Source organism: Anolis sagrei, chromosome 1, assembly GCF_037176765.1.
Source record: "Anolis sagrei isolate rAnoSag1 chromosome 1, rAnoSag1.mat, whole genome shotgun sequence".
Lineage (NCBI taxonomy): Eukaryota > Metazoa > Chordata > Lepidosauria > Squamata > Dactyloidae > Anolis > Anolis sagrei.
This window is the reverse complement of record NC_090021.1, coordinates 65067692-65093598: the sequence shown is the minus strand read 5'-3', so window position 1 is coordinate 65093598 and position 25907 is coordinate 65067692. Positions and strand designations below refer to the sequence as shown.

The window sequence follows — 25907 nt, the reverse complement described above, 5'->3', positions numbered from 1 at the left end:
TCATCATCATCATCATCATCATCATCCATTATTAAATCTGCTGGTTTGGATATCTCCATTAGTTCTCTATCAGTGGAGCCATCTCCTTGTATTGTGCCAAGTGAATGGGCATAATTTTTTCAGGGCAGAGGGCAACCACTGTGACTTTCCAGTCCAATCTCCCTGATCAACAGGGGAATCACGTGATTCTTGTACTCCTGATTCCTTGTACCATATCTTCTGTTTTAAAAGCCATGCCTAGTATCAATTTTTCTCTTTAAAAAGTAAATAGCCCACCTACTTTTTAAAATGGGGGTCTTACTCTACCTCCACTGCATGGAACATTCATATATGCATCACCTGATCTCATCCTCATAATGTAAGAATCTAGTAAATTAGTTTTGCTCTGTGAAAACTTATACAGGGTGTTTTAAATAATGAACCCAATTTGTACTGTTTTAGCCATTTCCTGAATAAAAAATCCAAGGAATGGCCACAATCTATAAGTATCAATATATCATTACTTGAGTTCAAATTTAATAAAAAGTATGATTTGCCTTCATTTTTCCTCTAACTCTTTTCAGGGCTCTCGGTAGTAATTTCCTTGGGCATACCTTAACTTACACTGCCACCTAGTGGAAACTTTGAATGAAACAGAACTGTTCTAAGAATTGAGCATAGCAAGAGTTTCAAATAGGATGAAATTGATTTGAAGTACATTTGTTATACACAGTGCATCAAGAAATCCAGCACAGGTGTATCAAAACTGGCAGAGACTCCATTAAAAACAAAAGCATTAAAAAGTGCAGGACAGAAACATTGCCTCAAGTTTTAGCCCTCTCGGGTGCAAGTATTATTGGTTCTAACAACTAGTACCTTGTGAGCTGTCCATCGAGCAATACAGGGAATACATAAAGCTTATTGACTTGATAGGGGTTTTTCCCTAGTAAAGTTCAGTTTGAAGCACACATGTCTAAAACAGATGATCCCAATAATAGCCTATACCTTTCCTGAACTGGTTGTGTCCTGCTGATCACAGATACTACAGAATTATTTTGAGTTATCAAGGTCAATGGGAATCAACCCAAAATATGTTGCTTCCTGAAACACAGCAGCTAATAGCAGCCAAGACTGGTGAAACTGATTTGATAACTTAACCAGGAAGTCCTTTATCCAGTAGTCAAAATAGAAGAGCAGTAGCAGCAATATTAACTAAACCAAACAAGCCTCCCTTAGTCCCAGCTTTTTTTTGGGGGGGGGGGGGTAGAAAGGAGTAGAATAGAATAAATTCACTGCTACTACTAGGGACCTCTTCACATGTCCAGCAGTAGGAGGCAGCGGTTCTCCGGTTTGCCACAAGGCATGGGGAATCTGGCTCCCATGCTTAACCTCACCTGCCTCGCCCACCAATAAGGCGATCACATGGGGGGAAGTATGGAGCACAAGTGGTGCATGCAGCACAAATAGACAATAATCACTATCCTAAGACTTCCATAATAGTGAACTAACATACATACATTCAAACTTGATTAAGTTAAAAGATAATTAAAAATATCATCATATGATGAAGTCTTTCCTCTCCAGACACAATTCAAAGACCAATAAAGAGAGAAATCAAGATCTATAAAGCCTTTTATCCAAACTATATGAGATACCATATATTAACTTATGAACCTGCTCATGTTTTCAGATTTCCTGGGAAGAATTTTCCTTTTGCCCTATTACCTTCACAAATATATTTAATAAGGAGAATGGAAAGAGGCTTTATTGTCATACAAATGGATAATGATCACACCATATTTTTTCACTCCAAGGGCACAAGGGGAGTGACCAGGCAGGCAAAGTGACCAGGTATGTATGAGGTAAGTCACATAATATAGTAAGCCTTCCAACAGCTCCTCTTCCAGTGATACATTTTTTTTTTCAGATTTGGGGTAAATAAAGAAGACTATTGTGTGGACTTCAAGCTGCAAGTGAAGTAGAACTGTGAAAACACAGTTTTCAGTTAGTGAAAATTTGGTGTGAAACTAAAGGAAGCTAAAAGACAAGTTAACAAACACATACCTTTCTAGACTCATGTTTAGAGGTCCTAAAACAGGCAGGTTTCCACAAATTGATGAAGGGATGTTTGTGTATGTCAACAAATTGTGTCACAATAACTGCACTGTATCATATGAGATGTGTCAAATGAAAGCATGGGAGGTAGAGCAGAAACACAACATTCTTACAACTCAGTTTAAGGAGAGTCATGGCTGGGTTATGAGGGTCCTGCAACGATGAAATCTGGCTGTGTGAAGCAAAATCACAATATGCCAAAAATTGCCACCTGATTACACTGACAAGGTTGAAAACTTGCATTCAATTGTCTTGCTTATGTACAAAGGAATTTCATACTCACTTTGTCAAATTGGTAATGCTGATCAGACTCCAATGTTTTTCTATATGCCTAAAAGGATCATCAAGTGTATCTCTGAAAACCCATGGCAATGAGAAATTATGGTGCATGGAAATGCTTGCCCTTACAACTGATAGAAGAAAATTATCACCTTACATAACTTTCAAGAACTTTAGCACAGCTGATAAATCACCAGCAACTATAAGATCTATCAACCGAAAGGTTGCAAGTTTGAAGCCCTGGGTTGGTGTGAACACCCGACTGTCAGCCCTGCTCGCTGTTTACCTAAGCAGTCGAAAACAGCTTTACCGGTAATTAGAGAAATTAGGTACTGCTAAAAGCAGAGGAGGTGTTTTATGATACCATAAAGAAAGAAGATCAGAAAATGCCGAGAGAGAAAATGGAAGGAGGAAGTCCTGACGGCTCTTCGTCATACAGTATGGAGTGACTGCACCCCCTGTGACTGGACTCGAGTCCAACCTTCCACGGCACCAAAATAGCTGAACACTGAGTTGAAACAACACACCTCCTTCTGTTCTGTCTGTCTGTGTATTGTCTATACAAAACGGCATTGAATGTTTGCTGTGTATGTGTACTGTGATCCGCCCTGAGTCCCCTTCGGGGTGAGAAGGGCAGAATATAAATAAGTTGTTGTTGTTGTTGTTGTTGTTGTTGTTGTTATCATTGAGGAAAACAATGCCTAAGGAAATATAATTCACCCATAGAATTCATGTACAAGTGCAACCAAAGGCTTGTGTGGATTTAGAATTCATGGTGAAGTGGATTAAAACTGTGTGGAATAGAAGATCAGTTGCACTCTGAAACAGCTGGCTCTGCTTGTTTTAGATAGTTTCCAAAGTTACATCATGAATGAAGTGAAGCAACTTCTTTGTGAAAACAGAGGCTACATGTAGGAAATGTAGTCATTCCAGTTGCCTAACTTATATCTTGCAGCCACTGGGTTACTCCAAAACCTTTTATAATCACAGACCACTTCACCATTCCTACAATGAGTGGGTGATGAGCAGTGATCACCAATTGATGCCCACTACTCATAATAAGTGCCCATCTATGGAACTGATATGCATATGCAGCTAAGAGCAGGGACCTAATAGCACATGAAACAGTCATCAAAAGAGTAAAAAAAAAAAACGGGAATCTCGAATGCACTAGATGGATATGAAGATGACACACTGTGGCAGAGTGATGATGAAATAAACACATCTAGTATGTGTGGTGCATCAGAAAGCCAATGATAATAGTGTAAAATATATAAAATTAATTTTTGTAAATCCATCCTAACCTTTATCCTAATCTTGCTTCAAAGACAGTTTTAAGTAATAAAAATCTTCACATTAAGTCAAACCTCATTTTTTGGCAAATAATGCTATATCTACTAAGATTATGCGGTGAAATACGATATTTATTTAAGAAGGACACAGGAAAAGCTATGGAACTCTGCCATAAGATGGAAGGTTAAACACTTCCATGCATACCTTCCACTGGCAGGTAAGGGCTTCTTTATTTGAAATCTTGACATAGAGGTTATCTAAACAAACAAACAAAAATACCTGGACTCACCTTGAATAATGCATGTTGTCTTCATGATGCACAGGTACTTCCATTGAGTATTTTAGATGTTCTGTCTTTAATTCTACTTTAAGATCAACTTTAGGAAAAGTCAGAAGACAAAAAATATGGGCCTGAACTAGCATCCCAGACAAGATCAGACCCACATGGCAGTCCAATAGGTACTGCTTAAGTTGCCTCCGAGACAGCAGGACTGCCAAACCACACAAACCACTACTTGACTCAGTATTTGAATGGAAACTGTTCTAGAGAACAACAGAAGAGCACTGAAACTTAAGGCAGCTGCCCTTCATTTGTTCACCCAAATCATTATTTTGTAGTCCACCATCTAAGAAACTGAAGCACCCTGAGGACTAATAAACTGATGTGTGATAAATTTGAGAATAAAATTTAAAATAGTCTCAAATTTACCACATGCAAAAAATAACTGTGTAGTTATTCCGAAGCATAAAACTTTCCATAGACCAATTAAAAGATTTTGGTGTTGCTTAATCTAACAAAGACCAGCAAATAAAAATCTAGTTCTATAAGAAATTGGTAATCAATAACGAAAGAAGTCCAGCTAGTGTGACATTTTAATTACATAGTCAACACGTAGTTCAATAAATTTTATGTGTGACATTTAATAACATTCTTGGAAATAAAGGCAAGGCTTGTTTTAATAAAAAGAAAGCATTTTTACAATCATTTTTTTTCTCACTATTACAGTCAAAGCTTTCATAAGATTTCTATGGATTTAATCATATTTGAAGTAGAAAATTGTTCACACACTGTATCTTCAGTCTGCTAATTATTTTCCTTCTCAAAAAGAAATCATTAAAAAGATTAGTTATTTATGGCAACACAGAACCCAAATCCATTAAAGAAATCACCCTTCAAATATAGTGGCCATTATTTTGTCAAAACTACAACCAGCAGACAGTATCACTATAGCTATTATTATATGTGCACATAATTTTGCGTATAAAAACATGATACATGGTTCTGTGTGCAGAGGGAAGAAGAGAAAAAGGAAGGAAGAATTTCATCCAGCTTCCCCCAAATAACACATTCAATGCAAAAGTTCTAAGTTGTTTCAACATTCATTTTCCATATTGGCATTTCCTTCTTAGAAATACTGATATTAAAAGGTCAGTAAAGAAGACTCAGAAAATGAATCTACTATCTCGAGAGGGTCATCCTCGCCATCAGGTGACAAGAATTCCTTCACTATAGTCCACAGATGTCTAAAGATCAAGAAATGGGGAAAAAAAGAAGAGGACAATTACTTAAACAAGTACTTATAGTTCTGAAGTAAATGATGCAAATATTTGCCCTTAGACAGAAAGGTTTTTCCCAGAGGTTCTCCAGAAATCCTCAAGGGTGACATCATCATTGGGAATGTAGCCATTGTGACATAGCTTGATGTTTATCCGATTCCTTTTGTTCTCCACTAACCATTAAATGGGTTGGGAAAAAGTAGTATAGAAATGTTCAGGTCATCCAATGTAATTCTATGGTCAGTTTCCAGTGGAAATTGACCATAGAGTTGTGCTGGTAGACTTAGTATTTCCTAGATAGGTGTGCTCGCAGGTAAAAAAAAAAAAGCTTTGGTCATGGTTTTTCACTTTCACAAGGATCCTGTGCCCCTAATCCCAGAATATGGAGGGCTGGTTATATTGATGTGGCTGTCTCTTTTTGTCTCATCTATGTGAATGCTGACTAGTTGCATATTTTCTTCAGAAGTGTGTTATTAGTATGAACTTTTCTGCAATGTCTTACATTTAGTTCTGTATATCACTAGGAAGGAGATTAATATAAGACACAGATGAGATTTGCTTTGGACTCCCCAAATGAAGATGGAAATATACGGCAGTATTATTAGCAATAGTGATAGAATTAAAATGCCAAGTTGGAGTGGGGTTAGAGAGTTAATGAATGCTAAGATCTGAGTTTTCATTTTACCTCTACCATCTTAACTAACTTTGTCTTACTTTTAAAAAGGCATATCTGAATGACAGATTCACTTTAATGTTGCTAGAGCTGTTCCTTCAAATGACCACTGATCTGTGGCTTTCCTTAGGGCTCCATTCTGTCTCCTATGCTATTCAACACATACATGAAGCCTCTTAGACAGGTCATCTAGAGGTTTGGGTTCAGTGCCCGAAATAAGTCAATGTCATGACACTCAAGTCAATTCTATTTCTTTCCACCTAAGTCCAAGGAAGCTCTTTCACTTCTAAATCAATGTCTGGCACTTGTAATTAATTGGTTTAGGACAAGCAAATTGAAGCTCAGTCCACACAACACAGAAGTGTTTCTGGTCAGTTGGAGTTACAATACCCCTGAAGATGCAAGTTTGTAATTTGATTGTACTCCTGGATTCAGCATTGAATCTAGAGCACCAGGTTTTTGTGGTAGTCAGGACTGCTTTTGCACATTTAAAACTAGTACCAACCTATCTATTTCTGGAAATGCCTGTTCTAGCTATGGTGATACATGTTTGATTCGACATGGGCTATCTTTGGAGAGTGTTCACTTACTATTGCAGCCAGAAAATTATCTGGAGGTGGTTACAGGGTCCTTCAATTTCCCTACTCCTACACCTCCACTGGCTACTGGCATGTATGAAGGTACAGTTTAAAGTATTGGTTATGATCCATAAATCCCCACTGAGTTTACATCAAAGCTATCTTATTATTAAAGATTATTATTATTATTATTATTATTATTATTATTATCTGATATTGCATCTCCCCATACAAGCTTGCTTGGACCTTAAGATCTAAAGGAAAGAGCCTACCACCTTCAAAGGCATAGTAGGTAGGAAAATGAAAGAGGTCCTTTTCAGAGGCTATTCGCTTTCTCTTAAGGGGTGCTAAGATCTTACCCTCTTGCTGTCCTTGCTTTGGCTGGAGATTTTATTATTTGTAGAGGCTTATAAAACTTGAGTTTTTAAAGGAAAGGACTGCACATGGCTGCTACATTGCTTTAAACTACATTGATTTAACTCATTTTAGTTATCTGTTTAAAGAATATATTTTAAACATAGTGGTTTGGGAATAGGATTACAACTCTGGACACTAGAGTTTGAATCCTTGATCAACCTATAGAAACACATTGGATAACTGTGGCCAAGTCACGTTGTCTCAGCCTTAGAAGAAACAAAAAGCTACCCCTCTAAAGAAATCTTGCAGAAAATGATAAGGTCACCATACATCAGAAGGCACATAATAATAATTTAAATTGATTTAATGTGATTAGTAAATTTATTTCATTTTAATGCTGACTTTTAGTATGCTTTTAATTATATGTATAGGTCTTGAGTCCCATTATTGTCAAGAGGAGGAAGAGGAAAATGAAGATAATTGTCTGTTTCGTTGAAATTAATACAGCATGCCCACACCATAGCTATACTGATATGCACATATGGAAAAACCTCTAATTTAAACCTTCACTTCCTTCCCCCAAAAATCATACACTCACATAAACCTTCTTAGATGCACAAATCTTTAGAATATTGTGGAGCAGCAATCTCTGTTAAATCTCTGAGTTGCTAGTCCTGATTAGAAAAGATTCATTATATCAGCAGGACTTTATGAATTCACAACTACTACTTTAGATGAAGCCTAAAAATATATTAATCCTATTCTATAGTGGGTTTCTATAGCTCCTAATTTTGTATTTTTTATTACATTCCTCAAAATATATTTTAAAATGGTTATAATGGAATTTTGTTCAATTTCCCTACTCCTACACCTCCACTGGCTACTGGCATGTATGAAGGTACAGTTTAAAGTATAGGGTGGATCTGGTTCATAAAAGCAGTTTGTGAATGTTCAAATAAAATACAATTTAAATAAATGTAAGGAATCTTAGGAAGAAGTGTTTGAATCTAAAGGGTAACTTGTGCACTGATAAATATTGACTCATGTAGACATGGACTACATATTTTGCCTTCAGGTCAGTAGACAACATCATAGCACCTGAGAAGTTGCTACTTTGGGGACTGAACAGTTGCATTATTAATCTGTGCCTTGCCGATAATTAATGGCATTTAAATGAGCTCATGAGCACCAAGGGCGAAGAGATGATACAGTTCTGACGTCTCACAATTAGACACCCTCCTTCAATTATATGCCTCCAAGACAGACTTTGATTCTCCTGCTTCTCACAGTCTTCCAAACTCCCTAATCTATAATGGAGAAGAGTTATGCCAGCTTTCGAACTGAGAATCATAATAAAGGGAGGGCAAGATTTGGGAGCACCCTCATTTATAAACTGTCTTATTATGCAAATATCCCCAAGGCGCAGCACAGTTTTCAAAGAATTTAAATGTGCACTTTACCAGGAGCAAAACTGAAAACAGTCTTAAAAGTTTAGCACATTAAAAAATATTTAGTGAGGGCATTTCTTTAGCTATCTCAGGGCTAATTACTTTTAATAATTAACAGCCTATAAATGTGACTAATTAACCTTGTATTTCAGTATTATCTGCTGCTAATTACCTTAATATTTTATTTCTAATAACCTCTAGGATGGCTGTACTTTAATGGTTTTAAAATAACACTGCTGGTTTATTTTTATTTTACTTTCGATGGAATTATTTTCACTGTACTTGGAAGGACGGTGTTGCTAGTGTTCTTTTAAGCTTCCTCTTTCCTGTGTCACTAGGACTGGACAAATCTGGCTTTGTGATGGCAAAGTCCAACTTCCAAAATCCTATCATTAACTGACCAAATAATAACTCACATCTAGCAGATTAACTCTTCTCTTAGTGGTGACAAAGAATCCAGAGCCCTCAATGCTTGAACAAAAGTCTTTGACACTAGTTGTGGCAGAGAGAAAACTATTGTTTGGATGACTAATAGTTATAGAGAAATGAAGGTTGGTGTAACATTTCAGAAAGATGTCACCAGTGCACCAATGACCTTGTGTGTTACTCAAAAAGCAGCACTGTTTGAGAGCTCTGGAACATCAAAGAGTCTAACCAATTTTTCTCAGCTTATGGAAGTAATTTTGTCTAGCTACCAAGATAAATATACATTACATTAAATTGGGAGTGGGTGAACTGCATATGAGGCTGCATATGACCCTAAGATCCCATTTTTGTGTCCTCGGAAGCCCTAAACAACTCTCTCCCCACCCAATTTTTGAGTTAACCCCAAATTTCATGCAGAATGCTACTCAATTGCATGAAAATGTACAAAAGAAATTATTCCTGCAAGCTCTGAGAACTCTATAGTACGTCTAAAGATTTCAGTTTGCCTTTGTAATCCTTCTTAAAATAGTGACCATTTTGAGAAAGACTGCAAAGGAGAAATGAGTCACCTTAAGTCTTTAAATTTGGAGAAAAGAGGGATAAAAATAAACATAATAAACAACAATATGATGGGTTGCTGTGGAGAGGTGCAGTCCAGGAGTGGAGGAATTGGCCCCCATGCAGTTGCCTGCCCCTGCATTAAATTTTTATATTAATGAAGTCTACCTTCACTCATTATATAGTGTCAATGTCACTTTTTAGTTCTAGTGTATGATCTTATTAAATACAGGCAGTCCCTGTGTTACAAACATCCAACTTACAAATGATTCATAGTTAAGAATGGGGGTGAGACAATAGGAAGTGAGAGGAATCTACCACAAAGAAGGGAAATCTACTCCTGAATAAGTTATCATGGGGGAAAGGTGTCTCCACTGAAGCTTTATCACCAATTTTTGCTTGCAAAACAAACCAACATTTTTCAAAATCCAAAAGGTGATGTAAAATCTTCTGAACAGGGGCACAAAATGTACCTGTTCTAACTTAAAAACAAATCCAACTTAAGAACAAACCTACAGAACCTATTTTGTTCATAACTTGGGGACTGCCTGTACTGAATTGCAACACATGGTTTTGAACCTGCATCTTAAGGAAGAATGTAAACACATCTATTACAAGCTGGATTCCTGTTTTCTGATTTGCTTTTTGACTGACAAAAAAGCCACTTTATACCTTCTGGATTGAGTTTCTATTTGTTTGTCCTCGCTCAATCTATTACTGACTTAAAACACTGGCTTGCACCATTATAATAGAGTAATGTGAAAAGGAGAAATAAAGCTGACTGTTATCAGCAAATGGACAGCACTGAACTCGAAGGCTTCAGGCAGCCTCTCCCAGCAGTTTATCTATATGTTAAATTAGAGGTGTAGGAGTCTTGAGGGTCTTCACAGGCCAGCAGTCAAGAAGTTGATGGGATGTTGGTCTCATCTCAGCAACAGGAATTGAGTCATTGTAAAACAATGCCTCCAAGTCTCATTCCAGTGGCTCTAAAGATAACATGATGAATGGACAGAAAGCTGCCAAGGGCTTCAGCAGAATCAAACCGCAACATCTATCCCTGCTGAATTCCAGGCAAATGTCATAGATCAAGCTGATTAAAGTCTCTGTCTCATAACTAAGCTTAAAACTCATCAGAAGTTTCAATGCAATGGTAAAATTTGTCACAATAAAACTAATACTGCACATTTACTCAAAGCAAATCCCATTGAAATCAAAGAGTCATTCTCAAACATAAATGTTATAAAGGAAGTGCATTCTTGCCATATTCAGGATCAATTTTTCTATATAGATTTCATAGTCAAGTCCTCCTGCTAAGTGCCAGCACTGGGACTGACTGATGGTATCACAACTGCCCAAATGATATCACAAGATTGAGACTCACCTCTGGGACTCTGAGCTAAGATTATGCCTCTTGAATGAGGCTGTGATATCGCTTTCAGCATCCTACAAAACACACAGGGAGAAAGATTAATATTTTCTGTAGCTTATACAAAATATTTCAATAACGAAGTGTGGTGCAGTAGTCTAAGTATTGGGTTGTGATTCTGGAAGTTCAGGTCCAAATAAAAATCTAAACCTTTATGAAAATCACTCTCTCTTAAAAGACAATGGCAAACCTATCTGAGTAAGTCCTACCAAGAAAACCTATGACAAGTTTACCTTGTAAGAATTAACTAGAAGGCAACAACAAATTTGAAACATATGAAGCAATTACATGCATTATAACAGTACTCTTCCACAGGGAAATAAAGGAAAAATATATTTCAATAGCTTATACATGTCACTATAAGAAGAGAACCATATTATTCTCCCTGGGCAGTGAGAGAAGTGAGAGGCAGTATTCAGTGGTCTTCTGATGGATGAAATATTTCAACTAGTGATACTGTGGTTCACCCCTGTAATCACATATTTAACACCAGTTTAGTGTGGTAAATTTTAAAGTAATAGTATTCATAAAAGTTGAAAATGGCTATGTAGACCACCCCTGAATCAAAAATGCAGCAAGAAAACTGTAAATTGGAGCACATCCAACAAAGCCTAAAAAGTAATCGTCATACATCCTGTGTACTGAATATTTTAGCTATCCCAGATCAAGGTTACAGGATGAGTGTAAGTCATATCCTATAGAGACAAGATTGCTTACACACAGCCTTCTGTCAAATCCACGTCAGGTACTACCATACTGCTAGTGTTCAACTATATTGATGGTATTGATAGATCCTGGGTCATTATGCTGCTGAGTGAACTTACCTTTATTTGTTTCTTCAGAAATGTGTTAGATGCCTGAAGTTTTGATGCTTCACCCTGACAAAAACATAATTTGGCATTTAGTCAATAGAAAAATATTTCCCCCTAAAATCAGTAATAAAAAATATTTAATTTTATTCTGTTTACTGTATTTTTATTCCACTTTCCTCCAAATATAACAAAGCTAACAGCAAACATGACACAATACAATTTAAAACCAGAGCAAATTGAGATATATGTAGTGTCATGAAGCATAACATTTAAATACAATTAAGACTGCATATAAAAATGACACCACCATCACCCCCCGAGCCACCACCATAGCCAAATATCACTCATATCATGCTCAGCAACTTCTTCATTATTTTATAAATGTTTGATGGCAGAGGCATGTTTTCCCCTACCTGTAGAAGGCAAGCAGGGATGGGGTAATCCTGTTCTTTCTAGGGAGGGGATTCCAGAGTCTGGTAGAAAGGCCATCTCCCTTTTTCCCACCAAAGAAGCTTGGGGGGTTGGTGGAATGGAGAGGATGCTCTCTCCAGAAGATCCTAGAGTTCTAAAAAGCTCATACAGAGATACACCATCTTCCAGTTAACCTGGACTCAAGCCATATAAGGTTTAATAGGCCAAAACTAGTACTCTGAATTGTGCCCAGAAATGGAGTGGCAGCCAATGGAGTGATTGCAACAGGGATGTTTTACACTCTCTGTAGCCAGCCCCATCTAGCTGCCATGCCTTAGAGTCTGCACTACATATCCAATGCCTACCAATGGGGGGCATGCAGTGGGGCTGGCACTCTGGCAATGGGCTGGGAGAGTGAGTGCAAGTCACTGCTTCCTGCTTCTTATATGAGAAAATAGCAAGAATGTGTTTGCCATGGTATAAAAATATTCATGTTCTTTATCCGGATAAAGTGTAAATGAACAGGAATGTGTAAAAATGTGTCTCTCCAGAAATTTTGAATCTGGAAATTTGAAAACTATACAAATCTGCTTTTATTCATGTTGTTTGCTCTTCTGCATATATGTACATTTTACCTGATAATACCTTTGTTTTTATGTTTCACTTTGTGTTATATTTACTGTGACCTCTGTATTCCTGGTCTGTTAAACATGATAAATAAAATGGAATAGAATTATCAAGAGCTGAACATGTTTGAACCCTAAAATTTGGTTAATATCAGTTCATGGAAGGAAGCCAAATTCATAAACCACAGTTTGAGGTTTGCTTGTTTATTATGCTTCTGTAAAATGTCATTAAGCAGATGTACAACTTAATTGTTGTTTGTTTAAAAATGGTAGTGAAACTTGAGATCCCTTTTTTATGGTCATCACATGAGAGATGTAGAGAGTGTTTATTTTTAAATCCTAAACATTAAGCATCTCAAATCTAAGCAAGAAACCCATGTTGCTATTCTTCTTCTCATTTTATTTTCTTCCCAGTTTCTCAATAATATGTTTGAAGCAGCTTGCAGTGCATAAAATGCAAAATAAAATCAATAACATGTTCTCACTACACTTAAATGAATTTTTAAAAAGGTAAAACTAAGGCATAAACTCTTCCTTCTTAATTGAAGCTGGAAATGCCCCAGATGTCCATTACACCCTTAGGTCTTACCTCTAATTCTTTAACTGTCTTCTCTTTGATGTTTGCAATGCCAGCAAAAGTCATAGTATCTTTAATTTCTTTTTCCATGGCTCCAATCTCCTCCCATTTCATGATAATTTGACACCTCAGGGATGCCATCTGCTCAGCAGTGGAAAGCAAAGGAGTCCCTGCTGCCTGCTGCTCACGATCCTTTACTGAAGAGGCAAAGAAATTACCATCACTAGACTATGAGCAGATCTATACTGACCCATTATCCCAGGGCCAATTCCATATGTTATACGTTGGATTGCTCCTGGAATGGTGTACACAATGTGGAGGTGAGAAAGGAGTCCTCACCAACCAGTGGTGCTGAATCCAGTTTGGTGGTGTCAGATGGCCACCCATACCATTCACTGTTACACACTGGTGTATGGGCATGACCTGGGTTCTGCATCGCTCACTGCTTGCAATGGCATAGACTAAAGCACTAGAGTGATGGGGGGGTGGGGGGAGAGATAATTTATTGTCACTTCCTCTCCTCATCCCTTCCCTAATTGCCCTATTTCCTCAGTTGACACCACTGCAGGCAACAACAACCAGTAGGACCCATATCATAGCTGAAGACTGCTGCAAAAAGGAGAACTGGCAGGGACAGTGAGTTCCATCCTGTGTCTCTGGGCCTCCTGAGTTGGAAGAACATGTGATAGCTGTGTAAAAGGTTTCAGCTGTGTAAAAAGTACCAGGCTGATTGTTTGCATGGGCCCACATTGACCAAAGTCATGGAGCAACCCATAACTTTGGTTAATGTGGGTCAAGGCCACATTAAAGTAACCTTCTCCTGTGTTATCCCAGGTCAGCTCCATGCATAATTTGGCACTGAGTGCCCCAAGAGTTACGTGATCCAGTGGCAAAAGTAAAAGAGACTCAACAGAAATGGCAGCCTTCCCAATCAATTTTAACTTGTGAATGTTAACCTGCATTTAATTGGTAAATTCTAAGCTGCATTTCGCTCTTGTATATTTGATAAATGAATTTTAATAGTGCTTTTTTCACCTTGCTGTTTTAACTACGTTGTAACCAGCCTCAAGATGCAAGGAGAGGTGGGTAATAAATAATAATTATTAGTTATGGCTTTCCTTAGAGATGACTTTAGTCAATGGGAAACGTCTCTGAGCAAGTCTAGCAGTGTACTGGGCTACATAGTTTTTCTGCGTGCCTCACAAAGAAAGTATAATTATTCAAAACAACCATATTACTTACCACCTACTTTGGAGACAGACTGGCTTGCCCACGATTCCATTTCTAACTCATGCCTGAGTCTAAATTGTGAATAAAGAGGAGAAACCGTTGTTGCTAATTTTAGAAAGTGTTTTTGGTGTGAACAAGCTTGGAAAGTTATTTTAAGATAGATTACGTTGATGACATGCTGAGGCCATGTATAATTGGTTTGTGTTATGATGATACTCTAATAGCCTATTTTATTCCCATATGGTAGGATAAATATTTTAATATTTTCTCCACTGGGTGTACTTTTGAGAGTTTCTACACATTTTAGATCATATATTATACTATTTGTGAGAAGAAATAATTTAAGCAACAAAAAGGGGGGTAGACATGAATTTTTTCACATGAAATATTTTCCTATGCAATATGTTGTTTTCAACAGAGAAAAAAATATGTTTTCTGTGCAACAAAAAGTGGAAAGGAGATGGGGGGTACTGATCACTAAAGCCTAGTATTGATTTGAGGGACCAAATCCAAGCAGTGTAGTCTTTGTTTGAGGGTTCCTAAAGGTGCCAGAAGGATCCAGACATCACTGAGACTTTCTTCATCCATGTATTTATTATTTGGGTGAATTCAAAACAGAAGCTATTCTGACATGAAATAGGTAACCGTCTTCTAAAACAAGCCTACACTTCTCTAAATACTTATATGTTTAATAGAATTTTCCCCAGGTATCTCGAGATGTCCCTCTTCTACAGGAACTTCATTTGTTGGACCTGGTGTTTTTATTTGAATGGTAGTATGTGCAGCTGTGGTTGGTGCTTAAGTATATCATGTTTAATCACACTGCCAGGGGATTTCCCTTAAAATTATCCTTGTACTATCACCAGAGCCTACACCCTGTGACATTACAAAGGGCCATTCCTAGGTCTCGGGTTAGAAATCTGAGAGCCTGGGATGGCCCTATTCTGGCTACTTTATTTTTTAGCAGGTCTCTAGGATTTTGTTGCTCTACCCACCCATCCTTTGGCTGTTAAAACCAGGGAGAGTGCTTTTGTCTGGTATAAATGACAATGTTTTTCAATTATTTTAAAAGAATTATTTTAGTTTATCTTTAAAAAAAGTGTTTGTGTATTTAATCTTGTGGGATTTTTTTTAACCATAGGGCTATAGACTTGTTCTGTAAAGGCAGTCAGGTGATTGGTCCCACTAATATATTAGATTAAGCAGGTTTTTGGAATATATGTATATATATATATATATATATATATATATATATCTTGTCCTCATCTATTTCTCAACTATTTTGCAGTAACATTAATTTACACACGCTATCATTTTAACTATTATATTTCCTGTTTGTTTATCCTTTTCTTTTCCCTTTGACATTGAAAATAAACTTGTTCACAATTGAAGCGCATTTTGTAAACTAGAGAAAATAAACTATTCCCTATTGCACACTTTATTTTTCTACTAGACATAAAGTTACACATTTAAATGAGGGTAAAAGCTCCTGTCCTTGTAAGGTTATGTAGAAAAAGGAATTGTGGCAGATGCAAACAGCATTTGCTGAAATCCATGTTTTAAGGGATCACGAGCTTTGTTTCTTATTGTACTTAGAACCTAACTACATGAAAAATGTCCAGCTACAAAATTAGAATAATGTTAAAAGATTATTTTAAAAATGACAAAACACTACACAAAGGGTTCTAGATTGTTTGTTTGATTTGATAAGTAGTATTTGATATTTAGACATCAGAGTTTAACTCCTTCAGATATGGGAATCCACATCTAGATTTAATCAATATGTACTGCACATATGCTCTTCCATATGGAAGAATTTGTAAAGACCATGTCCAGCTCTGAACATTGCTAAATTACAGTTGTTAAAATAATCACTTTTACAGTAGAGCAATCCTGTGAGATTTTAGTAGACATCTGAGAAATCTACATTGGGAATTCAAACTTCCCAAATTAAAAATATGTGATGGTAAAATCAGAATCAGAGTGAGAAGAAACCATATGGGCCATCCTGTCCAATTATGTGGGTGGGAGGCTTTCTGCATCTTCTGGATATACAAGAAGTTTGTTTGGTCCTGCTTTTCATGGGGATGGACCTTGTCAAGAATACTTAACAAGAAATGAAGACTCCAGTTCTTCCAATGCATGCAGGGAATCCCATTTCATTCTGTACAAGTCTGGGTAATTCAAGATAGGGGTGCATTGCATGGCTGTAGTTCTGCACACTGCCATTGTTGTGTGCCTTCAAGCCATTTCCAATTTATGACGACCCTAAAAAAATCTATCACAAGGTTCATTTGACAGAATTTGTTCAGATGGCATTTGCCTATACCTTCTTCTGAGGCTGAAAGAATATGACCTGCACATAGACTATTTACATCATTGAACTTTGTGGGATTGCAGCCAAATTGTATGTAAGATTGTAAAAATGCTGCATACATTCAACATATGAGTAAATAGAAATTTGTTTTATGCTAAGGGGAATGGCATTGCTTTGATTTGTATAATACTGAACCCTTAAATCTGGCTATTTGTTTCAATATAAGTTAAACTCAGCCATCACATTTAGCTGAATGTAACAACAAAATAGATTTTTGAATCTTTGTCTGGAGAACTATGTGACTGAATCTGAGGTAAGATGTTTTCTAAATTTATGGCATGCGTTGTACTAATCTCTCCCACTTACATAACTTACTCTTCATTTCTTGCTAAAGCCACTTTGGATTTCTGCATAAGAGCCTGTATGTCATTCCTTTTCTCTTCTATTTCATGGGTCATCACTGTTCTCTTCCTCATGCCTTTGACTTCATTTTGCAAAGTCTTCATGGGAGAAAAATGAATAAGCAGGAAGACATTTCAGCAAGTGGGAAGGATAAGAGCTATGAATTTTAGAACTACCAGATATTGTGTGCCCACAATTTGTCATTTACTGACATTGGATAGTGAATACTACTATTGCTATTTGTGTGTATATTTGTATTATATTGAGGCTTCGAATTGTGGCCAATTTGTAAGCTGCCCTGAGTCCCCACTTGGGGGTTGAGAAGGGCGGGATAGAAATATTGGAAATAAATTCATCATTCAATATTTGAAGTCACACCTCTGAACAGTAGTGCGTTCATGTTGGATTGTGCATGGGGTCCTTGAACAATTATGACACATCTACAATCAAGTGTACACACACACACACATCATTACACCAACACATGAACACAATTGTGATGAGCACAATATTTTTAACAGGATCTGAATGTACTACAGAGGTAGATATCTGAAGGATATATATATATATATATATATATATATATATATATATATATTACCTGTGCCCTGCCACGCGTTGCTGTGGCCTATAGTAAAACTTATCAAAGTTGAGGTAGATATCTGGACTATTATGAAAGAGAGGTACCTACCTATTCCTTCCCCCTTTTCCTCCCCCTTTCTTTCCTTTCTTCCTTCTCTACCTCTTTCTTTCTTTCACTACTTGGTTTCATCCTTCTCTCTTTCCTTCATTCCCTCCCCCTTTCTTCCTTTGCCTTTCTTCCCTCCCTGTTTGCTTCCTTCTTTCACTTTTTATTTCCTTTTATTTTACCACCATCATAACAATAACAATAATGCAATGCATTGCCTCTGGGACCTGACACCTCTCCCATTCCTCCAGGGTCTCATAGGAACAATAGCATAATAATAATAATAATAATAATAATAATAATAATAATAATAATAATAATAGAAATAACAACCTTTACCCGCCACGTGTTGCTGTGGCCAATCTACCCTCTTTCTCTCCTTCTTTCCCTCCTTCCTTCCCTCCCATCTTTCCTTCTCCTCTTCTTTCTCTATCTCTTTCCTTCCTTCCCCCTTTTTCTTTCTTTTCTGCTGTCTCTCTTTTCTTTCCTTCCATCTTTCCTTTTCTTTCCTTTTCTTCTTCCTTCTTTCTCTAACTTTCCTTCCTTCCCCCTTTTTCTTTACCTCCCTTTCTCTTTCTTCCTTCTTTCCTTCCTTCCTGTCTTTCCTAGATTTTGACAGGGCGGGAAGGGGCGGGGTGGGGTTTGGAGGTGGCCTGAAGTAAAAGGAGGTAAGATTGGGGTGGGGGAGTGATGGAGCGTGGGGTTGTGTGTGTGTGTGCAGCGGCGGGGGGAGTGATGGAGCGTGGGGTTGCGTGTGTGTGTGCGGCGGGGGGGGGGGAGTGATGGAGCGTGGGGTTGTGTGTGTGTGTGCGGCTGCGGGGGAGTGGGGTTGCGTGTGTGCGTGCGGCGGCGGGGGAGTGATGGAGCGTGGGGTTGCGTGTATGTGTGCGGCGGCGGGGGGAGTGGGGTTGCGTGTGTGCGTGCGGCAGCAGGGGAAGTGATGGAGTGTGGGGTTGCGTGTGTGTGTGCGGCGGCGGGGGGAGTGGGGTTGCGTGTGTGTGTGCGGCGGCGGGGGGAGTGATGGAGTGTGGGGTTGTGTGTGTGTGTGCGGCAGGGGTGTGTGTGTGTGCGGGAAGCGGCGCGGCAGGGCTTGGAGTGGGCATGGTTTCCGCAGAGGGAACGTTGGCCGGAAGGGCATGTGCGCGCGCCAGGGAACTTGCGGCTGGGCGCCAATGCGCATGCTCAGTTGTTTTGCCGTTTTGTGAGTGTGTTGTTGTGTTGTTTTTCATTTTGAGTAGATACGTTTGTATCTTGTGGGTTGTGTTATGAGCATGGGAATTTTGGTTAAGTTTCGTTGGTTTATTGTAGAGTTTTATCCTTTTGCCGTTTTGTGAGTGTGTTGTTGTGTTGTTTTTCATTTTGAGTAGATATGTTTGTACCTTGTGGGTTGTGTTATGGGCATGGGAATTTTGGTTAAGTTTCGTTGGGGGATTTTTGAGTTTTGTTGTTTTGCCGTTTTGTGAGTGTGTTGTTGTGTTGTTTTTCATTTTGAGTAGATATGTTTGTACCTTGTGGGTTGTGTTATGGGCATGGGAATTTTGGTTAAGTTTCGTTGGGGGGTTTTTGAGTTTTGTTTCCTCGTTGGATGCCCCTAACAAATTTATATATATATATATATATATATATATATATATATATAGTGATTAATAAAATAGCCTTGCTAGACAATCTGAGTCTAACATGAATGATCTCCTACGCATAAACAGACCAGATATCAGCATGCTGCAGAATGAGGCAATAGAGTGATCTATACCATTGCAGACTCTGATTTTGAATGCTCTCCTGAGTAATTAACTTGGTGTGTAGTTTTTATCTTTGTCTTCCTTTTACATGAGTGTGTCCATGTTTCTTAGAGGTCTTATGTGGAAAAAAAATTCTCAGTGTATTGTCAGATTTACCCAATTTATACTTCCCAAGTTTCTGTTATAGTTTGGGTTTTTTTAAGTGCAATAAAATGCCTTGGGGCAATGCATATATTTATAAAGTGTGTATGAGTGGAAATACACATACACGCACAGAGTTCAGTGACTGATCACTTGGGGAAAACATACTTGAAATATATACAAAAAACACACATTTCAAAAATAAAAATGAATATTTTTTAAAGAATACGCATAAAATGAATGCAAAATGTTAAAAATTAATCATCTTGATGTTTTTCCCTCCTGAAATTTCAACCAGAATAATCTAATCTACTCCCTCAGATTGTACAATTTAATGATGGATATGAGAAAAAAACGAGTAAGGAATGCCAGATCAAACCTTAGAAATAAGAGATATCAAAGTGCTGTGCTGTTTAAAAGATATGCTAGTTACTATGGGGAATATTTATAGACATAAGAGTCTGTGTTCTATGAGACCATTAAAAAACCACCCATTACAACTGGTGCGATCCAGATGTTGTCAGACTACAACTCTTAACATTCCCCAACGGTGGAATGCTGAACTGTACAGTCAATACTATCTGGAGGGCCTCTGCATTTGTATCCTCACTTTACAAGAGAGGAGCTTTCACTGAAGAACTTGGCAAAATGTTAGATTTGACATACACTGGAAACAAAAATTACATTACTCTGTATTGCACTGTAGGCAGAGACTCCAGCAGGATCACCATATAGAGCTCATATTCATTCTGTAAAGTAGAATTGAGAATGTTACAGAAATGTCATTCAGATAATTTAAAGCACAGTGGGCTGAGGGTTAAATAGTTGCTCTCAGTGCTTGCTGTAGGCTGCACCATGCCCAAGAGAAGAAGCAAAAAGGTGAAGAAACCCATAAAACTGGTTGCTTCTAGGGCACTTTTACTCAACCCAATTATAGTGCTTTAACAACAAGGACATTAAGATCTTCCGGAGAGGCCCTGTTCTCAGTCCCACCACCTTCGCAAGCGCGCTTGGTGGGGACAAGAGACAGGACCTTTGCTGTGGTGGCCCCCTGGCTATGGAACTCTCTCCTGAGCGAGATTAAAACTGCCCCCTCCCTCTTGTCCTTCAGGAGACTAGTGAAATCCTGTTTATGGAATGAAGCATTCCCAGAATTAATGGCTGAGACTGAATACAGATCAAAGTGAGTGACCACATATGCGGACTGAGTTGAACATGGTTTTACCTTGGCGATTTGGTATATTATGTATTTTATCTATATGTATTTTAATCTTGTATTGTTGCATGATGTTTTAACTTGTATTAGTAGCATTGAATCCTTGCTGTAAGCTGGTCTGAGTCCCTCTACGGAAGTGAGAAGATCGGTATATAAAAGTTTTAAATAAATAAATTTAATTGCACTCTAACTTCTATGAAATACTAGTTTATGTAGTATTGATGAAGCTCTAGAACTCTCAGGCTGATAAGATTGGCCCTCCATATCCATGGATTCTGCATCCACAGAATCAACTCAAAAAAGCAACATTTGATTTCCAATTGTATATAAGTGACACATTTTTAGTTATTACATAAATAAGAGGCCTTGAGTTAGCATCAATCCAGGGGGAGTCCAGAAACCAAACCCCAGTTGACACAAAGGGCCCCTGTAGTTCTAAATTCCTATCTAAATGGCAAATTACAGAATTCAATAGGATACAACCACAACAGTTAAAGGGGAAATCACATTGCAGTAATTGTCCAGGATGCGTCTGGGAATAACAAAAAACATTTTTTTTAAAATCTGCCATAGAACAATGGCTAATGAAGATTGCAGATATTATGAACATGGACAAATTAACACAATTGCTGAGTTTACAGCAGAATTTGAAAATACCAAAAACAGACTGGTCACCAGTAAAGAATTTTATAACTCACGAAAACCTAAAATGGATAATAGATATAAGATGAACACTAAAACGGAATGCTCTTAAGGAAACCATCAGGAAAGCGTCAGCCAATCAAGCGAGAGAGACCTTGAAGAACCAAAAATATTAATAACCGTAGGGAAGAAGATGGGAAGTCAGAACACACAACCTATTTTACCAACCCCCCTCTCCCCCACTCCACCTTCCGATCCCCCTTCCCACCCATACCCCGCTTCCAATAAACCTTTTCCACCCTTTCAACCCTTTCCTATCCTGCTCACCACCTCCTTTTTTCACCTATTGTATAACCAAAAACCTAATAAAAGCTATTTGAAAAAAATCTGGATTTTTTTCTCTATACTGGGGCTACCTGAGACATGCATTGCAAAAAGACCAACCAACTAACCAACCAACCAACCAAAAAAAAAAAACAAGCAAAAGATCTGCCCACATTAGTGGCCATCCTTTGTTTCCAGATTATCAGCAGTAGGGATGTCCCGTTTCTCTTTGCTTTTGTGTTTAAGGCTCTCTGTTAAATGCAACTGAATCAGTAAGAAGCACTTGATAAACTGTGATTAAATTAACCAGATTCCAACATAATTTTACAGCTGTCAACTACTTAAGGACTGTGCATTTCATTAATTATCTCATTTTTATTTAATTAACTGGCCAACTAATCCCATGATGCAGAAACTTGTGTAGAGAAGCAAGTAATGCTGTGTCCAATGAAACATAATTCCCATAAGAAATTACAGCCTCCCTTGTATAAATGTTTGCATAGATGTTGCATAGGTGAAAGCCTCATGTGAAATGTTTCATGTAACTGTGTATATATATCTATGCATGTATCCTGATTGATAGGAATGAAAAAAGCACACTGATGTCAAAGTGCCCAGTATAACAAATAGCTTGCAGTTGTTATATATATTCAGTTAGATTTGGAGGGATAGAGAAGGCAGGAATACTCCATCATGCCTCGGTCCAGAAGCAGATGATAGTCCTCCTTTGATCTCCACTGCCATTGCCCTGGGTCCAGAGGAAGAGAAGAAGAGCTAACCACAGCTCCATCATACTGAAGCCCAGAAGCACATGAAAAGCTTTCTGTCCATCCCAAATACAAATGACCTGATCTTGGAGGGAGAAAGTGAGAAAGGCTGACACAGCTCTATCATGTGTAGACCCAGTAATAAATAGGGGGCTTTCTTCATCACAACTGCCACTGCCTTGACTTAATTTCCCCCCATACTAACATTCTCCTTTCCTTCAGTGTTGTGATTAGATTGTAGAAGTAGGGCCAGGGAACTGTTTTGTTGTTCTTACCATACTTATAAAGTACTATGTACAATGATGGCACTGTATAAATGAATGATAATAATTCAAGTCAACTCCAGTAGTGAAAAAAAATAAATCATATGATTGATGTAGGAAAAATGGAACAATGTTCATGCTCAGTCTCCTCCTCCTCTTCCTACTCCTTTCATATGCAAATCCTGAGACCACACATAGGAAGAGCTAGCAGCTAGCATCCTGCGTATGATTTTCCCTGGCCTCAATGTCCATGGTTAGCCCAGAGGATATCTGAAAGCAAGGACATATTTTTCTACAGTTGCAGACTCACATAGGAACTCAAATACTGCATGACCAAGGTTCAGATTCTGCCTGCCTAGTGTTGAATACTCCTCTTCTGAGGAGGAGGTGGTAAAACAGGAGGCGGAAGATGTAGAAGTTTGAGATTTGGAGCCAAGTGTTGAGGAGGAAAACATACTGCCAGTTCCTACCTTTCAGGGATGCTGAAGGGTAAAGGAAGAAAGAAGAAAGTCAGCTAGCATTGCTACAAGGATGCTGAGCAATCAGACCTTGCCCTAGGAACACTTGTGCTAGTAGCTGAGGGCTATAAATCAGCACTAACGCAAGTGGTCAGTCCTGGCAGCAACCATTCTACTCAGTGCTTCTGTGCTCCGGTTTCCTTGCTTGCAGCTCCAGCAAGTGCCTCACAAAGACTTTTTGCCAAAGAACCTGGTTTTATGTCTGATGTAAGACATTTGCTTTGCTTTTGGGATTTTCCTTCTGTTCCTTTGCTGCTGTTTGTTAGAGTATTATCATTTTGCTGAAGTAAATCTTTTTTAGTTGCTTTAACCCTTGTTGTAAGACTGTTTCTGGGGCAAAACAGGACACCTTGGCAGCTGCAATAATTTTGGAATTTTTAAAACATAGTAATAACTAATGTCCTTCCGTTGGGTAAGACTTCTAGTCATGTCTGAGTGCAGAGAATGGGCCATTTTATGAAGCATAGTTTTTGTGAATGCTCTTTTTCAGTCAGTATATTATTACAGAAAGGTTGTCTTAAGTTACATAGAGCCATGAAATTATCTGAAGACAAATGAAAACTTAAATGGTAGTGCAGGTACATGGTACACTACATTAATCATACAAACAACACATACTTTCACTTCCTTCAATACATCACCAAATATCAAAGAGTTGTTGCAGATATCTTCAAACACATCACTAACAGCCTGCAAACGGTAAAAATGTGGGCGATTGCAGTCGCAGATATACTGGAGTGCCTGAAAATAAATCAAAATCCTTCTCAAAAGATTTATTCCAATTTAATAACTTCAAATGTGATATGTTATGCCAGTAATGGCACTACCTTTCTGAGGTGGTAGAATTGTATGCATTGGTGAAGCAAACGGTAATGCTGATGGAAGCAGTACAAATCAGTGGGCCCTAGAGCAAATAAAGCCTGAACTCTCTCTAGAAGCCAAGATGACTAAACTGAGACTGTCATACTTAGGGCATATCATGAGAAGGTATTACTTTCAAAAAAAAAAAGATAGCCATGCTTTGTAAGACAGAAGCCAGTTGGGAAAAGGAAGATAACAATTCTTAGCCATTCTTGTAAGCTGCTCCGAGCCCCAGGGGAGTGGCGGCATATAAGTTCAAATAATAAATAAATAAAAAAATAAAACGTTGCAGATGGATAGACTCAATCAATTTCTGAGTCTGCATGCCTGGGCATGACTGCTGATGACAAGGTGACCTGGAGGTTTCTCATTCATAGAGTTTCCATTAGTCAAAGTCAATCTGACAGAAGTTCATAGTACCTAGTATGCATAATTTATTGAGGTTTCAGCAGTGATCCCTCCCCCAACATTTCATTTTTCAAGGGTTTCCATTTTAAGGGGAGCATGTCTAAACTGTTTGCCCATCCACCAGCTTGTTTATTTACCTGTGCCAACCTCCTTTCATGGTGCTCTGCTGACTTGCTTCCTATATAGTCATTCTCAAGCAAATCCTGTTTGACAATAAAATCCTTCTGAACTTGCATGAACTTGTGGAACTGGTCCGTTTTGGTTACGCCAGCCAAGTAGGAAGGAAAGAATTGGTATTCATCTTTACTCTCTCTTGTGACACAAAGCCGACTGCTCCTTGTTGGTCGGTATTTGAGCATTTTCATCTCTGGAATTTCTAGCTCTTCTCTTATTAGTTGTCTCTCAAATATATCAGATTCCTCCTTTGTTTCTTCTTCATTCTCTTTTCTTTGCCATGTGAAAGCAGTAGCACCAAGCGAAATATGGGCTGGGGCTACTGAGTTGGCAGTGGATGCCTGAGATTGCTGACATGAAAATAAAGCAGATTTGGCCCGGGTGGCAACTGGTGTATTTCCCTTCCTAGATGCCTTCCTAGATGCATCACTGGGTGCTGTAAATTGGGGTCTTCTCTGGAAAATTGAGGCAGATTTTTGGGCACTTTTCCAATAGTTGTGCTTTATCAATTCTTGGGGCTTGAAAAGCTTGTTGTGATTTAAGTGACCTGAGGTGTAAAGCTGAATGTCGGCTTTGTGAGCCTTTTCCACTCCATCTAAAATGTTTGTGAGGTTGTAATTTTGCTTCTTTTCTGCCATGTAGGATGTTATTTCCTGTGATAAAAAAGAGTTTGCAAGAACTGAGCAGGCCTGCTGATGACTGAGATTCTCGGTAGTCTCTTATTCATAGGACCACATTAAACCCAAGGTGAGTTGGTGGCAATTAGCAAAACATCTCAGTAAAAGTATGCAATCACTTAAAATCTAATTGAATTATCAATAGAATTAAGAGCAATTTAAAACACATTGACTAAATCTTATTGTTTGTCTTGACTAGAAGAGAAATGTTGAATCAACTGGATTTACCAATATCTTGACTCACAGTTCAACCCTTGATTTGGTGGGTGTACTCAAGTTGAAATTATTTGTGGAAATGTATGCATGTTGAACTGATCAACAGTCAGAAATAAAAATAATGTTAACTGCATTTTTTAAAAAAAATTGTGGTTAACTTCATTCTTCTAGGATCCTAGACAAACTAGAGAAGTGATGTTTGTTTG

General features: G+C 38.1%; 1 protein-coding gene across 1 annotated transcript; it reads right to left on the bottom strand.

Annotated features, from left to right (window-relative positions):
* Positions 1 to 4567: 4567 nt before the first annotated feature.
* On the bottom strand, positions 4568 to 25549 carry C1H6orf118 (chromosome 1 C6orf118 homolog). Its single transcript, XM_060753704.2, has 9 exons — positions 24772 to 25549; positions 23984 to 24106; positions 20325 to 20384; positions 17038 to 17162; positions 14358 to 14416; positions 13128 to 13312; positions 11514 to 11567; positions 10645 to 10706; positions 4568 to 5190 (listed from the first exon to the last, which is right to left on the bottom strand). Exons 1-9 carry the CDS (start codon positions 25444 to 25446, stop codon positions 5088 to 5090), a joined length of 1446 nt encoding a protein of 481 aa, XP_060609687.2. The 5' UTR covers positions 25447 to 25549; the 3' UTR covers positions 4568 to 5087.
* Positions 25550 to 25907: the final 358 nt, after the last annotated feature.